This window comes from Xyrauchen texanus, chromosome 34 (genome assembly GCF_025860055.1).
Source record: "Xyrauchen texanus isolate HMW12.3.18 chromosome 34, RBS_HiC_50CHRs, whole genome shotgun sequence".
NCBI lineage: Eukaryota > Metazoa > Chordata > Actinopteri > Cypriniformes > Catostomidae > Xyrauchen > Xyrauchen texanus.
The window spans coordinates 11,463,721-11,480,573 of record NC_068309.1 but is presented as its reverse complement, the minus strand read 5'-3'; the positions used below and the strand labels follow the sequence as shown (position 1 = coordinate 11,480,573).

The window sequence follows — 16,853 nt, the reverse complement described above, 5'->3', positions numbered from 1 at the left end:
CAACAGAAGCAAACACAGATGTAGTGGCATCTGGAAAAATCAGCTCTAGGAGCTCTAGGAGCACGGGCACTCTAAAAGGCCTCCATTAGTCCTTATGAAGGCCTAATTTATACCAGTTGGTTGAAAAAATGGGAAATGGTGCAATGGGAGCAAAAGGCAGAAGAGTTGCAGTTATTAAAGCTCCCTCATCTTCTCATTTCTACCAATATTTGTTACACTCGCACCCTTCTTTTCTATCGACAAACATTGTTTTTGTCCTAACTGCATGTGCGACACACGAGAAGCGAAGGTGCTTTCTATTTTTGAAATGGTTTCTATTTCTGCGATGTCGTCCCAGGCAGGACAGTCAACAAATGGGTCTAAAATTATACTGTTAACAGTATATTACAGCCGGCATCTCACTAGCCAGTTCAGAACAACTTGATTTTGGCTGAGGGTGTCACACACCTACCGAATTTTGTGCTTGACATCTCATTCTCTTCAGTCGGAGCTCTGTCACACCGGTTTAGAATGGCAGAGAGGTGACATACTGGTGCCAGCTCATTCAGACTTTCTCTCAGCTTCCCTGCTACGAGGAGATTGGCGAAATAACAACAGGAGTATTACGAGAACATAAAACATGATAACAGGCTGAATTTGGAAATGCTTTATAGCGTATGTTTGCTTTGTGTATGTGTGTGGTTGTGTATTTAACCCCTCAGGTTTGCCGTTAAAAGTGTATCCCCATATATAGCTTCAGTGAGAAAATGAGTCACGTTAATAAACACACTGTTCCGTATGTGATTGCTCTAATTTCTTTTGCGGTGTCGCAACACATCTAGTGTGGACAGACAGATCACCGGAATCTTATCTTATCGCATCTGGTTAGGACGAGGTGTTAGTGGGGATTGAGCTTTAAGAAGTGTGTTGATCTGATTTTATCAGACTAGAGAGTTGCCTGAAATATTGAAATGCAAAGATCTGTTATTTTAGTTAATTCTTTGGCTAGGCTTTAGATTTTTGTATTGTTCTGATTAGGGTTGGGTAAATATATCGATTTTCTGATGCATCATGATCTTCATTTGAACAATCTCGATATCGATTCTTAAATCGAAAATATATCTTAAACTCTATGTGCAACTCTCTACTAATGCTCATTTGCATTAGCAACCAAATTTCCTGCTTGAGACTAAAATGTGTATTGCCAACTGGCTGGTAAATGTTTAGATTGTGTAGTATAGTGGAGGAGTATTAATCAGTGAGATCCTTTCACTGCATGTTGAGAGTAAAAGTTGTTTTGTGTAATGTGTGTGTCTATCCAAAGACGAGATCAATGCCACATATTATTCACTGAATAATGTCTCTTTTTATGCGCTACAGTTGTTGTAGTTAAAAACAAGTCCTGCCGCGAGGGCTGAGGAATAAGTTTGACCAATATCCAGATGGGTTTCAACTCCCTCCCAGCAATTATCAAACAACATGGTGATAATGTATATTTTATTTTGCTTCCCTCCCCAAACCCTCTTCCCTGTCCCCTGGTTTCATGCCCATTGGCTTGAAGTTTTACACTTAGAAGAAGGAGGGATACCTGAGAATTAACGTTTGTGTTGCGAGGACAAGTGGCTGAAGTTTATTTATATTTTTTTGTGCAGCCGGAAATTTCTTGGATGTACAGATCAAGTAGTCAAGTTTTAATTTTATTGTTCATTTTTATTTGTATAGTGCTTTTCACAACACACATCGTTTCAAAGCAGCTTTACAGAAAATCATGCTTTAGCAGAAAATGAAACTGTAATATCTATAAAGTCTTGGATTAATCATGAGTAAGTTCGAGTAAGTGTTCTTTATTCATTATGTTTGGTGTATTGTGATAAAAAAAATTAAATATGATTTTTTACTTGCTTATTCCTCATTCATGTATTGGCACAATGGCTCTCGCCTCATCGTAAACAAAGACTACGTTGTGCGTTTGTGGGCTGGTTATCAGGGGTGTAAAGTAACGAATTACAAATACTCACATTACTGTAATTAACTACTTTTTCCCAAGAATTTTACTTTTTTTAAGTAATTTAAAAAAACTTTTACTTTAATACATTTTAAGTGCTGTAACTGTACTTTCACTGAGCTATTTTCCCACTGTCTGTGTTCGCTACTTCCAGGGCCGCATTAAGAGCTCACTGGGCCCCGGGGCTATGAGTTACTGCAGGGCCCCCCCTGATGACAAGAGTCACAAATAACAATAGAACAAAGGCACATAAGAAATCGACCTACTTGAAAAACTTAAAGCACTGAATAATATTATACTGTATAAAGTAATCAAATATACAATACATAGATTTCACTATAAATTCAAAATTCATTCTTATTTATTTTACAAAAGTGATTCAGTCAAGGGCAGTAAATTACTTTCTTTCTGATGTTTGATTAACATTATTGACACAAATGGCGACAGCAGCTTTATTAGCAGCTTCTGTCACTTTAAGACCTCAGGGTCGGAACTCAAGTGCGCTGTGCAAAACCGTCTCAAGTTCACCATGGTTTTAAAACGAGCATTTACAAAATGAATTTTCTCCCGCTGCTTACTGTGCCTGAGCAGCTTAAAATAATTTGTATCTAAACCACAATGCTTAAAAACGCGTTTAAATTATAAACTTACATCATGATGGCGCAGCAAAATTGACATATTTCTACCTATATATTATCGCCAGCCCTTTAGGCGAATATAGAGTTTGATCAAACACAAAAAGCAATATCACATCCATCAAGTTAATAATCAAACTTACCGAAAATTGGTGGGGTCGATATCGATGATGACACTGTGTCTTTATCTGCTCCAACATGTGCCCGGCCCACTTGCTGTTCCACAACTTCTCCGTGATCATCAGCTTTAGTAAAATAACCCGATAGCTTGGGGATTTTACTGAGCAGCTCATGTTTCCTCTGCTGTTTAGCTTTTAAAACATTTCTTTTTTGAGCCCCACTCGCACATGTTTTTTTTTAAATATGACATTTTTAGCTATGCGACGAAGATAATGCGTGACTGACAAATTTAAGAATAGTCTAGAATGAAGTGAAGAGTGGAGGCGGCGATTGATTGGTTGACGCGTATATTCTAATAAGGCGCAGGCAGCCATCATCTGATAGGCCTACGAATATACGGCAAAGCGCCACTGAATAACAGGGCTAATTTGTGGGGGGCGTGGTAAGGCTTTGGCAATCAGATGGCTAGTAGTAGTCAATCTGCTCCACAGCCAATCACGGGCCCCCTCCTTGCTCGGGCCCCGGGGCTTTAGCCCCGCCTAGCCCTGTTGTTAATGCGGCCGTGGCTACTTCCCTGTCCTGATTTTATTTTTATTTATCAACATGATTGGCTAGGCAATCTCTTGACTCCCGTCAAATCAAATCACAGGTAAAAAACTTAAACAGCAGCTGGAGATCTGGCGCCAACTGTGGAGAATGCCTCAAGCATAGTTTACAGCTGAACATCACAGCCGCACCTGAAAGTTCTTTTCGCAGTGAAAAAGGCCAATTGCTTGATCGTGTCATGTGAGTTTAACTTGCTCTAGCCAGATATCAGCATTAAACCTGCCTCTAATTTGAAGAAACATATCGAGGTCAATTTCATATTTCTGCTTACTAGATTCTGTGTGTCTATAACGTAGCCTGTAATTTAACTATATATCACTGATATTATTGGGCTGTTTTGAGAGATTAATGCAATGTTATCAATAGTGCTGGGCAATAAAATTATCTAGATGTTTATTGGAAAAAATAGAGATGTCCTCGTTCAAACTTTTGAGTAGTTTTCTATATTTAGCCTATGTTCTACATCAAGAACAGGGGTGTCCATTACATCAATAGCAAGAGCACCACTGGTTGGTTGATCTAGACGTCTGTAGCTGCACACTGTTTGATTGACAGGCTGCTAATGTTTGAGTGCTAAATCGGATTTGCACCTAAATGAGCAAATACACTTTATAATTCCGCCAATGCCCGTCTTGGTGAGGATTTAATGTAAACGCAGTTGTTTATTTCATCTAAAGGCTATTACTCAAACAACAATAACAAGGAAAAGAGAAAATCACTCACTACTTTTGGCTGAATAACTTGAGTAGCTTTAAAAGTATTCATGTATTCATAAAACCGTTATATATATATATATATATATATATATATATATATTTTTTTTTTTTTTTTTTTTTTAATAATAATTTTATAATTATTTTTACATTTATTTTACATATTTTTAATAATACTGACCCCTGATGTAGAGAGTGTGTTATTGGTATAATAAATTACCAGGAAAGTAAAGATGATAAAATAATTTATAATTATTCTTAGCCTTTATAAAGATAGAAAAGTATTAACATTTGTACAGCAATACTTCAGCAGAATATTCCACCAGTCACAAACTTCAGAACTGTGTGCATCATGCATTAGAATAAAAACACTACAAAACTATTTCTTGGCTTAAAAGATACAAGAACTAAATGTTGAACATTGTATCTCAAAAGGAGGACAATGTGCACCCCCATGTGCTACTTAAAGAAATAATTCACACAAAAATGAAAAATCTCTTATCTTTTACTCATCCCTCATGCCATCTGTCTATGACTTTCTTTCTTCAGAACACAAATTAAGATATTTAGAAGAATATTTCAGCTCTGTAGGTCCATTCAATGTAAGTGAGTTGGTGCCAAAATTTTGATGCTCCAAAAAGCACATACAAGCAGCATAAAGTAATACATACAACTCCAGTGGTTTAATCCTTGTCAAAATTGATATGACAGGTGTATGTGAGAAACAGATCAATATTTAGGTACATTTTTGCTAGAAATTCTTCTCTCTGCCCAGTAGGTGGCAATATGCATGAAGAATGTGAATCACCAAAAACACAAGTAGTGAAATTTAAAGTGGAAATTGACTGAGCAGGGAGGAGAATTAGTAAAAAAGGAATTCAATATTTATCTGTTTTTCACCACATCTATCATATCACTTCTGATGACATGAATTAAACCACTGCAAGCACATGGATTGGACTACATTTATGCTGATTTATGTGATTTGTGGAGCTTCAAAATTTTAGCACCGATTCATCTATTCATGTTAATAAATTATACATCTTTTCAAAGGTCTAAGGGTTCAACATTGATATCCGATCTCTGTTTCATGATAGCAATGCTCCAGAAACAGCAATTTAGTTATTTGTGCCAGCAGTACAAATGAAAACATGCAATATCAAAAAGGGACTTCATACATTTGTTATGAAAACGCGATCGCCAGATGAATCCAGTTTGCTACACTTGGGTCAATTGTCCATGACAAGCGTTCATCGAAAAACATCCAATAACACTTTTTGTCCATAAAAGTGATAAATATTGATATATTCTCCATTGTTTACATGAGATCTCACCTGAGAGAAACACCTGAGACTATACATAATAGCCAAGCAATGCAGTCAGATTTTGTGTCTTGAAAGGTGGAGCCTTAATTTTACTCTGTATGCTTCCAGCAATTTTCAGAGAAAAAAGCTTGCAGGAACCTATTTTTTTGTTAGATCATCTTCAAATTTGAAACATAACTTCTTTAGACTTGTGGCGTTGAGAACATTGTATTTCTGGGTTGTCTTGGTACTTCTATTATTGTTTTTTTTAGATTATGAATACATGTTCAGCACAAAATATTTCCACTACTATAAACTTCAACTTCTCTAACTTTAAAAAATAACAACATATATTAATACTGAAACTTGGGAAATAAAGCCCAAAGTGTCTTCTTTCAAAAGATACTACATCTGTGTCCATACTCCAAAGAGTCCAGTAAATACAACAATTTAAGTTCAGGTATGTCATTTTCATGGTTTGTGCTCAAAAGGGGGGTGCGTATCAACAGGTTAAGGGAAATTTAGACCCTACACATTAAGATTATACTTTATTGTTATTGTGCAAAGCCAATGAAAAGCAGTTGTTTTCACATATCCCAACTAAGCTGGGGTATCTTGGCGGTGTTGGGGCTTGAACCCCTGACCTTTCAGTCAGTAACCCAGAGCCTTAAACACTGAGCCACCACTGCCCTACATAAACTGACTTTTTCATCTTTTCATTTCTTTTATCATGTCTCCCTTTTATTTTTTGGAGTCAAATTCATGTAGTGTTTATCATAGATAAATGCTGCATTTTAAAATTTGGCATTCAGTGTTCTTTATAATTGGGCATAGGTTTTGCAACTCGGTACTCAATACTCACTACTCGTGAGTACTTTTAAATGAGCTACTCTTTTACTCTTACTTGAATAGCTTTTAGGACAGCTACTTTTACTCACACAAAATTTTTTGGGAAGTAGCAGTATTTCTACTTGAGTATGATATTTCAGTACTCTTTCCACCCCTGCTGGTTATGTAGTAATGATGACAGTTTGATAATTTGCTTCTCGAAACATAAGAAAGGCTGTCTGGTGTTGAGATCACACAGTTTTCCCGATAAGAGTCTATGATGAGCAGCACGGTGGAAAAGTGCTCTTTTTAAAAACGGGATGAGTCATTCGACATATCCCACCCCCAATTCCTGTTTCTGCAGGAAATACGTCAAAACAGTGAATCAAACAGCACTCGTCAAGGCACTTCAGTGCAACTTTAAGAGACAGTACTGGTTTTTAACACATATTCAACAAATCAATGTAAATAACTGTAAATAGTACAAATAATGTTATGAAACTATAAACATGTAACAAAAATAATATCTGCAATTTAATATCAAATTTATTGATTGAATACAAGGATTTGTTCATTTTTGAAAAGCCAAAATGTGACTGAAATGATAACATATAAATAAATTGTAAATTTAACAATTTCTTAATGTACATAGTTAGAAGGTCCCCTGTATAATTAACAGCAGTAGCTGGGAGATAATTTATTTGATATGTTATCAAAAGGGAATTTATAACTGAAATATAACCATATGAATCAAATTGATTCGCATCAGAATCGAGAGTTTGTGGATCAGAATCGAATCACGAAATCTGTATCAATGCCCAGCCCTAGTTTTGATGCTAAAAACAAGTCATTATCCACTCAATGCCATTCACTGAGAATTGTGAAAATTTAGACTTTATTTATTTGCTTTTTGACTTCAACCACTAAGGCCACTGTCATTAAATGTCATCCAGCAGGAAGACAGTTTGTAGTTTTGTGATCTAATGTGTTGTGATAGTTAAGAGGTAAGGCTTAAGTTTAATGAGGCGCTTGTATTACCCTGTTCAGTAAGCAACTTGAGTTAATGGCTTATAATACAATAGCTCATCTGAACTTTGAATGATTCAACTGTGAAAGATTGTTTTGTATGCTCAAATTAATTATATTTGGCAAAAAGCATAGGTTCTCTTACGAGAGGTTCTCTCGTATTGCGTAAGCTAGCTTACGCTATGGAAAGATTCATCTTTTCTGAGATATTGAAGCCAAAAAATTATCCTTAATTTTTGTATCCATTGTCAACGCAGTGCGGCAGCTGCAGACCTTGAGCGGGCTAGCTAGCGAGCTCATAGGTTGCTCTGCGGCAACTGCTGCAGCCTATAGACGAGCTTGGGCGAACTCGCGATCCAATGAGAGGCGCCCGCGCTCACTGCATCAAAGCCCGCCAAAATGGGCGTGACTAGAGTGCATATAAGCGTAGTTCGTAGGCTGGAACCCTGATTTTCATCTCTTCAGCGAAGCTCTTCGCATCGCTGACCTGGAAGCCGCCGCCGCTCGAGGGGCATCAAGCAAGCGTGGACAGCGCTAGAAGAAGCCGGCCGTCTCAGCCACCTTCAGCCGTCCTGCGAAGCTACGCCATCCGACGACGTATCCTTTTTATTCAGCAAGCTAGTTCTTACGTAACTATTCACAAAAGAGTACGAAGCGTCTTTTTCAAGATGCCTCGCTCCACTTGCGCCTCATGTCGCGCTCTTCTCAGCACCGGAGACCGCCACATCATCTGGCGCTCTCTGACTGGGACTGGGACACGCAGAGCTCACCCTCACTGATGCGATTTCTGCGAGGAGCTACCGATCTCGACCCCGCGGGCTCGACTCGGCGCTCAAAGCAGAAGCCGCCACGCCTTTACATTCCGCCACGACAGAAAGAAGCGCCGCCCCAAAGGCTGCCGGAAACTGTGGTTGAAGCGACTGCCTTGCCGGAGCCTCTCCTCGAAAGCATCGCTTTCACCCTCCCCGCCTCGGATGCGCAGTTGCCGCCAAGCGCCGCGACTGCTGCCATCTCGGATGACGAGGCGGAGGATAAGGGATGCTGTTCCATCATGGCTTCGACAGCGAGGAGTGGTCAGGCTCCTAAGCCTCCTCCTCGCCCAGGAATCCAGCAGGACCCGCGCCGAGTCGAGGGGAGTTAACAAGCCTCCTCACACAGGCCGCCGACCGCCTCGGGCTCGAGTGGTCACCGCCCCTGAGCAGGCACCCAACAGACTCGACGGCTGCTTTCTTCAAAGCCATCGCCGCTTACACCACCTTTGCCCGCCCTCGAGATGGCGGTCTAAGCCTGTTCTCCGCTCTAAGGCCTGCAGAGCGAATTCGCCTATGTTGGCCGCGCCTATTCCGCCGCTGGCCAAGCCACATCTGCTCTGCACTCCATGGCCTTTTACAGATCCTACAAGCGGACCTTCTTCGGAGTGGGATGAGAAAGGCAGGCACCCAGAGGCTGTTACTGATCTACTGGCCGACAGACCTCGCCTCCAGGCTACCAAAGCTGCAGCTCAAGCTCTAGGGAAGTGCATGGCCTCGCTGACTGTGACCGAGAGACACCTGTGGCTAAAGCTAGCCGACATGGGAGTAGCAGAGCGCTCCACGTTCCTCAACGCACCGCTCTCTCCGACCGGTCTCTTCGGCTCCGCGGTGAGTGGCATTGTTGACCGCTTCTCAGAAGTCCAGAAAGCCACTCAAGCCATGAACCTCTTCCTGCTGCGTCGCGCTAGCTCCTCTGCAGGCCGCTCACGTGATCAGCCTCCTGCACGAGCCTCTTCACAGCGCCCAGCTCAACAAATTCAGACTTCTCAGCGTCGACAGGGCGGCCGCACTCGATCGCGCTCAGACAACCGCCGCGAGACCGCCGCCCCGCGGGCCTCGATTTAAGGTAACGCTGAAACCAGAGCAACCGAAGTCTTCCTAACTTTGTTGAACAAACGACGGCTCAGTCCGCGCCGGCCGGACCACCGTCAAAGCTTTGCCCCCTGTCAGTCCCCTTCTCTCAGGCTACTACAGTGGTGAATTTAGCAGCCAACAAGCCGGTGACACTGCCCGCTTGCCTGCACTCAAACGCCGTTTTACGGCTGACCCAAATAAATCTTGTAAAGAGCAAACATGTCTTATGTGTAGAACATGTGCCCACAACCCAGTGTTCACCCCTACACACAAGCATAACACATTCTGTGCCCCTATCAGAGCACGCTCGCGATAAAGCTGATTACTGAACCGCCGAGCGTCAGAGTCAATGAAGGCGCTCACGAATGCGTCATGGCGCTCCATTCTCTGGCCGCTCTGTCACACGACCAGCCCTATGTGTAGAAAATGTGCCCACAATCCAGTGTTCACTTCTACACACAAGCACTACATGTCTCGTGTCCCCACCAGAGCACGCTCACATAAAGCGGTTACTGAACCGCTCGAGTGTTAGAGTCAATAAATGCGCCCACAAATACGTCGTGCGCCCATTCTCTGCCCGCTCTGTTACACGGCCAGCAAACATTCCTCTGTGTGTAAGTCCTGTGTTCATGACTATGCTTACGCATCAAGTAACAGATGTGACTCTTTCCCCATTCATTCCAATCGGAAGTCACTCACAAAACAGCCTGTTCATGCTGTCTCGCGAGCAATCATGCACAAACACACTAAACGCGCCACACATTTTGTTCAGCTCTGTGTGCGGCAATCAGAGCTGAACTGGCCATTCACCCTCTAGCGTTACGCTTCAAAGCGTGGGAAGCTATTCCAGGGATATCCAAGTGGGTGTTAAGCACAATACAACAGGGCTATTTGCTACAGTTCGATCGTCGCCCTCCTCACTTCAGAGCTGCGCTCGAAACCACTGTGAACACGGAAGCAGCGTGCATGCTTCGTTCAGAAATAGCAAGCCTTCTGTGCAAAAGGGCCATAGAGAAAGTGCCACCCTCTCTGAGCGAAGTCGGGCTTTACAGCCGTTATTTTCTTGTTCCCAAGAAAGATGGCGGCCTCAGACCCATATTAGATCTCAGGGTTTTGAACAAGGTGCTTGCAAAAGACCATTCAAAATGCTTACAATCAGGAAACTCCTCGTGCATGTGCGCCAGGGGACTGGTTTATTTCTCTCGATCTGAAAGATGCATACTTTCAGATTCAGGTAAATCCCGTCACAGGCCATTCTTGATATTCGCCGACGGCCAGGTTTATCAATACACCGTCCTCCCGTTCGGCCTGTCCTTAGCACCCGTACTTTCACGAAGTGCATGGATGCGGCGCTCACACCCCTGCGGAGTCAGGGTTTGTGAATTTTGAACTATTTGGACGACTGGCTGATTATGGCACAGTCACATATGGAGCTTCTGTCTCACAGAGCAGTTCTCCTCAGCCATCTGAACAGTTTGGGTCCTGCAGTCAATTGGACCAAGAGCTCACTACAGCCCAGTCAGACAATTTCCTTCCTTGGAATAGAACTAGACTCCGTGGCAATGACGGCTCGCTTATCTACACAGCTGCGCGCCGTGTTCAGCTGACTAGCCGCATCTTTTCAGATGTACAGCCTCACGCCTCTGAAGAAATTCCAGAGAGTGCTAGGTTACATGGCCTCAGCCGCAGCAGTACTTCAGCTGGTTTTACTGCACATGCGCCGCTTCAGCATTGGCTAAACACCGGCGTCTCGCCGGGCTTGGGCCACAGGCGCCAGCCCATCAAGGTGACTCAGACCTCTATATCAGCTCTGCAGCCCTGGACAGTGGCCGAATGGTATCAGCGGGGAGTGACAATGGGAGCTGTATCTCGCCGAAAAGTCATCTCGTCAGACGCGTCCAACACGGGTTGGGGCGCGGTCTGTGAGGGCTCTCCGGTTTTCGGCCTATGGTCAGTTCAGGAAAAGCTCCTTCACATAAATTGTCTGGAAATGATAGCAGTCGAGTACTCACTCGTGCGCTTTCTCCCGGTCATTCAGGGTCACCACGTCCTGGTCCGTTCGGACAACAGATCTGTGGTATCCTACCTAAACCGTCAGGGCAGTGTCAGATCCAGGAACCTCTTCCATCTGACGAAACGCATACTGAGTTGGTCCCAGTGCCACCTGCGCTCGCTGAGGGCGACGCACGTACCAGGCCACCTGAACGACGGCCCGGACAGACTGTCCAGAGACAATATTCCCCCAGGGGAACAGTCCAGACATTATGGCACCTATTCGGCAGAGCAGAGATAGACCTCTTTGCGTCCAAAGAGAACTCTCACTGCCCAATATTTTTCTCGAAAAGCGAGGACGCGCTAGCCCAGGACTGGCCCAGACGCCCGCTTTACGCCTTCCCTCCCGTCTCGCTATTGTCACAGGTAATGCAGAGGATCAGGGAAACGCGTCACTCGGTGCTCCTCATAGCCCCGCGTTGGGAGAATCAGACATGGTTCCCGGAGCTTACGCAGCTGTCACTGACAGCGCCGTGGCCCATCCCAGTGAGAGCAGATCTCCTCTCTCAAGCTCGCGGCACAATCTGGCATCCCCACCCAGAGCGCTGGGCGCTGCATGCGTGGGTGATCAACGACTACCCGTCGCTCTGCCAGGAGTAATAAACACCATCATACATGCCCCCCATCGGTTCCTATCTGGGATCTTTCTATAGTTCTCGAAACTATGAAAGCCCCCCCTTTCGAACCACTTCAATCCGTGGATTTGAAATACCTTTCACTCAAAACCGTTTTTCTGACTGCCCTGTCATCAGTCAAACGTGTGGGAGACCTTCACGCGCTGTCTGTCAGCGATGCGTGTCTTGAGTTTGGACCAAGTGACTCCAAGGTCATTTTAAAGCCTAGACACGGCTATGTTCCCAAGGTGATCGGTACTCCTTTCAGAGCACAGGTCATTTCCTATCGGCGCTGCCAGCATCCGATAGCTGAACGCGACGCCAATCTCCTTTGCCCGGTCAGAGCACTGAGATTGTATACTGCGTGCTCCGCCGCTTTCAGACGCTCTGAGCAGCTTTTCGTTTCGTTCGAGGGCGCACCAAAGGTCTCGCCGCCTCGAAACAGACACTATCTAGATGGGTAGTGGACGCTATTGCTGCTGCATACGCGTCAAAAGACCTGCCATGCCCGTTGGGCATTAGGGCTCACTCCACTAGAGGCATGGCATCCTCGTGGGCATGGTCCAGCGGGATTTCCATTCACGACATATGTGTGGCAGCGGGATGGACTTCCCCTCCACCTTTGTCAGATTTTACAATATGGAAGTGCCCGCTCTGCAGGCAAAACTACTAGCGGTTTAATACGCTACAGCTCCCCTGGTGAGCTGCACTGATGGGACACATTCCACACAGACCGGCACCGCCGCTCTGTCGCTCCCTTCCCACTATGTGCTTATGTATTACACAATCAATGACCCGCATTCTTGCCGGCCAAATATTATTTCCCCACTCATAAGGGCTCCCCGGGTCCCCCTTAATTCCCTGGGGCTCATACAGTGGATGCTTGGCGCGACGCCGTTGACAGTGAGTTCCCGTGAGCGTAAGCTAGCTTACGCAATACGAGAGAACCTCTCGTAAGAGAACGTATCGGTTACCTAACGTAACCTCGGTTCTCTCTAGATGAGGGAACGAGTATTGCGTAGCCGGCCGTGCTTTCGCGCCACGGCGACTTTTCGCTTCAGTCAATGAAAACCAGGGTTCCAGCCTACGAACTATGCTTATATGCACTCTAGTCACACCCATTTTGGCGGGCTTTGATGCAGTGAGCGCGCGGACGCCTCTCATTGGATGCGAGTTCGCCCAAGCTCGTCTATAGGCTGCAGCAGTTGCTGCAGAGTAACCTATGAGCTCGCTAGCTAGCCCGCTCAAGGTCTGCAGCTGCCGCACTGCGTTGACAATGGATACAAAAATTAAGGATAATTTTTTGGCTTCAATATCTCAGAAAAGATGAATCTTTCCGTAGCGTAAGCTAGCTTACGCAATACTCGTTCCCTCATCTAGAAAGAACCGAGGTTACGTTAGGTAACCGATACGTTTCAGTGTTTAAAATATGTCTACTTGCTATAAACCTATTTTAACTAATAAAATAAAATTAAAAAGCACACCTTAACGTTGAAAATGAAAACTGTATGTTTAATTTTGTTCATATACTTTTTTTTCCTTGTTCATGCTAGGGATGTCCTGGGAGTCTTGGCTATCCGGGGTTCAAAGGTGATAAGGTATGGTAGTCAGTGATTAGCATTTACTAATAAGAAATGGACTTTTAATAAAGCAAAAGTGCTTTGATCACTGAAGTTCATGAAAAGTTCACATGCCTGTGGTAATGGCGACTGACCCCTCATGTCCTTTCATGACCTTTCTCACTTCAGACGGCATCTCTCATATGTTAACTCTCCAAACTGAAGTTCAAATGCCAACATAAATGCTTGCACAGTCAGAGTTCATGTAAATCTGACCACAGATAAATAGCTGTGAATTCTTTTCAACTTCACAAATAGTACAAATTTAGATATTTACAGTGTTTGCAAAGCATTCTGTTTACCTTTTATTTATTCAGCTTGGACAATTTAACATACAAATATTTTATAGATGTTTTTAATTTTGTAAACTTTATACTACAACAATTAAAATTAAATCTAAATATATCTTTCAGTCTCCCATTCATTGTTAATAAATGTAATGTGAAAATCCAATGGACAGAGACAGATGTCACTATAATATTTACATTCTGAATTGTGACTGGTCTTTTTCCTGAATGTATTTGCATTCATTGCATACATTATAGAATCTGTGATACGTTGATTTTTGTTCACTGCTGAAAGAAAAATTATTGAGTGTTATGACGGCAAAGTTTAAAGCCCCTGATATACTTCCGGAGAAGTTTATTCATTTTGACTGAACTTGACTGACAGAACAACATAAACAAGATTAGCTGTTGGTGTCAAGGTAGGTGGAGCTTTAGGTCACTCCTACCAATGACGTGGACCAATGGCAGTAAGAATGTGTTTAGCAGCCAGTAAGAAGTATTCCTAACTATTCGTCCCGGCAAGCTTTTACGAACCACCGAAACGAACGCAAAAACACCTTCTTTTTGGCCAGATTTTGTTCTAAATGATATCACACCTGTTCGGTCTTTGATTTCATATGAAGTATATTGACTCTGATTTCACTTTTGTTTTTTATTTTATATGCTGATCCAAAGACTTAAACCTAATTTCAACTACTGTAAAATTTCAACACTGTTTTTTGCTGCCTTGCAAACACTGGTATTTCTCTCAGCAAATGCAAATCTAGATACAGTATAACTTGATAGTCAAAAGTCATGTAATAATTTATGATTCATGTAGTGATATCTAGAATGTTCTGATCTACAGTATTGTTTTACAACATGTGTCGGTTGTCTGCCTATGTAATGCAGATGTGTTTTGGAATTTTGTTTTTCTTCCCAACAGTTGAGCTTTCATCAGTTTATTATTTGCTTAATTTTGTAAGCATATGTTTGTGCGTGCAGTGGAATAGGAGTTTTTTTTTTTTTTTAGAGGTTTATTTTTGATGCAGCCCTTCTTCTATTATGATGTTTTTAGGGTGCTATTGGGCCAAAGGGCCATTCAGGTCGCCGAGGATTTCCTGGACCCCCTGGGCCACCAGGACTGCCCACCCTCTACCTGTGGAGAAACACACCAGAGGAATGGGCTGCTTTTCAGGTGAGTTTTCTTGTTAGTGTTTTGGTTTTTACATCTCCTTTGAGGAATATTCTGTTTCATCCACCTAGAAACCCACCTCAAAACAAATGTATGCTTATAAACCCTCAAAGCCACTTGATTGCTCGCCTTTTATTGTAGAACTGGATCCTAACCAGACGCAAAGCGATAAAGGCAACAAGCTTACATGAAAAGAGTTCTTGCCCAAACATCTGTGACCATGCTGGGTAAACACTGAAGTTTCATGGGTCCAAAATCCCTCGTCTCATAACTGTTTATTACAAGGTTATATGTGTATATCAAACATCTACTGATTGGCTGTGTTTGTGTAACGTCATGCAGCAGTTTTGCGTTCAATATGGACAGACAAATTGCTTGTCGGTGGAAATTTGTACGGTGTAATTGTATAACTATAAGCACATTTGTTTTTTCATTTGCTTTTACAAATTGAGGGACGAGTTAAAAATACTTTTCGTGGTAATCAACAGCATGCCACAAATGCTGTCGAGGATATAAATTGGATTTAATCCGGAATAATTCTTGAACATCCTTGTCACCCTTCTCCACTTATTTTTCTTTTTATTGTTTTCCTGCCCATCAAATGCTTTGTGTCTGTCTGTGGTCTCCCTGTCTGCAAAATGTAACTCTATCCTTTATCCCTTTAAAGTCACTGTCATAGCACAGCTGTATCTTGTGTAATAGCTCTGAGGAGCAGCACAGCAATGATTGAATAAAGATGCCCTCAGAGAAAGAAAGAAAGAAAGAAATACAGAAAGAAAGAAAGAGAGAGAGAGAGAGAGAGGGAAGGAATTCTCTCTTGTTGCCGTAATGGGGTATTTGTTTCATACAGCCTTTGAACTGTCCTGCACTGTACATCCAAACACTCTTTAGCAATCCAGCTGAGGATGAAAGATTTTTCAATGTGACTTTTGAATTGTATGAAGTCAGATGTTGTTTCTAATGATGAAGGCAGGGGATATCGCCTTTGCTCAAGCCCAGAACAAGGTCACCTCAACCCAATCAATCAGTCTCGCCCCTCATGTCAGTTTTTAGCCCTGCATCTCTGAGTGGATCTTTTCTATGATAACCAAACCCCTGTTGAGCATGCTCTAATTGAAAGCAGCCCTTGACCTCCTAGCTTAGGATCTGTGTCTTGTGTGCAAGATGGCTTTTGTCTCCTTTGAAATGACTACTCATTGTAATGTAGAAAAATGTAGAATTTCTCTGTAGCTGTAGAAACAAACAGCTGTGATATTGATAATGTGATGCACATGGATAGTCATGTGATGGTTCAGTTGTATAATTGTGTAATTTTTCTGTCCCTTACTCAATCTCATTTTCTTACCTCCTCCAGGAAACTTCGTTCTTCCAGCTTCTCAGTGCAGGCTGGCCTGTAAGTATACCACACATCTTATGTTGTTACGAAAGTGTGTACAGTTTCTTTAGATATGGAATATCCCTGACTCGTTTATGTTTCCTGTGAGCTTGTAGAGAGCACAGGGTCTTCCAGGGCCGGAAGGGGAGATGGGGAAACCTGGGCCACAGGTGAAGCAGATTATGTCTTTGTAACACCCGGTTTAATTAGACTTTGACGTGTCACCTGTGTTACATACCTCAAAAATTTCTGAGCTCAGGTAACAACACCTGGGCTGCTAAGTCATGATCTCTCTCTATATTTACCTTCTCTTCCACTAGGGGCCACCTGGGGAACCTGGTGATCGGGGACGCTCAGGACGTATGGGAGACATGGTAATGTCCTGTGTCTCCGTCTCTCTCATTGTCTGTCAATTATGTTTTTGGTACAGTATGAAATGTGATGATGAGCTTTGGCAAGAATGTCATTTGTTTACTGCTTCTCATAAATCAGACATAAATGAAAGATTGACAGAATTCCATAAAGTTGATATGCAATCAACGCAGACAACTAATACATTTTTTAAGGGGATATTTAATCCAAAAATGAAAATTCTGTCATCATTTACTCACCATCATATTGTTCCAAACC

The 16,853-nt window shown here is 42.8% G+C and overlaps 1 protein-coding gene across 2 annotated transcripts in view; it reads left to right on the top strand.

Annotated features, from left to right (window-relative positions):
- Positions 1-16,853, top strand: part of si:ch211-196i2.1 (collagen alpha-1(I) chain) — a 109,640-nt gene that overhangs the window by 68,647 nt on the left and 24,140 nt on the right. For both annotated transcript variants that reach the window (XM_052103896.1, XM_052103897.1), the window contains 5 exons: positions 13,322-13,366; positions 14,732-14,851; positions 16,203-16,241; positions 16,340-16,393; positions 16,544-16,597. In XM_052103896.1, coding sequence (XP_051959856.1) covers positions 13,322-13,366; positions 14,732-14,851; positions 16,203-16,241; positions 16,340-16,393; positions 16,544-16,597 — 312 coding nt within the window. The remainder of the gene's footprint in view (positions 1-13,321; positions 13,367-14,731; positions 14,852-16,202; positions 16,242-16,339; positions 16,394-16,543; positions 16,598-16,853) is intronic.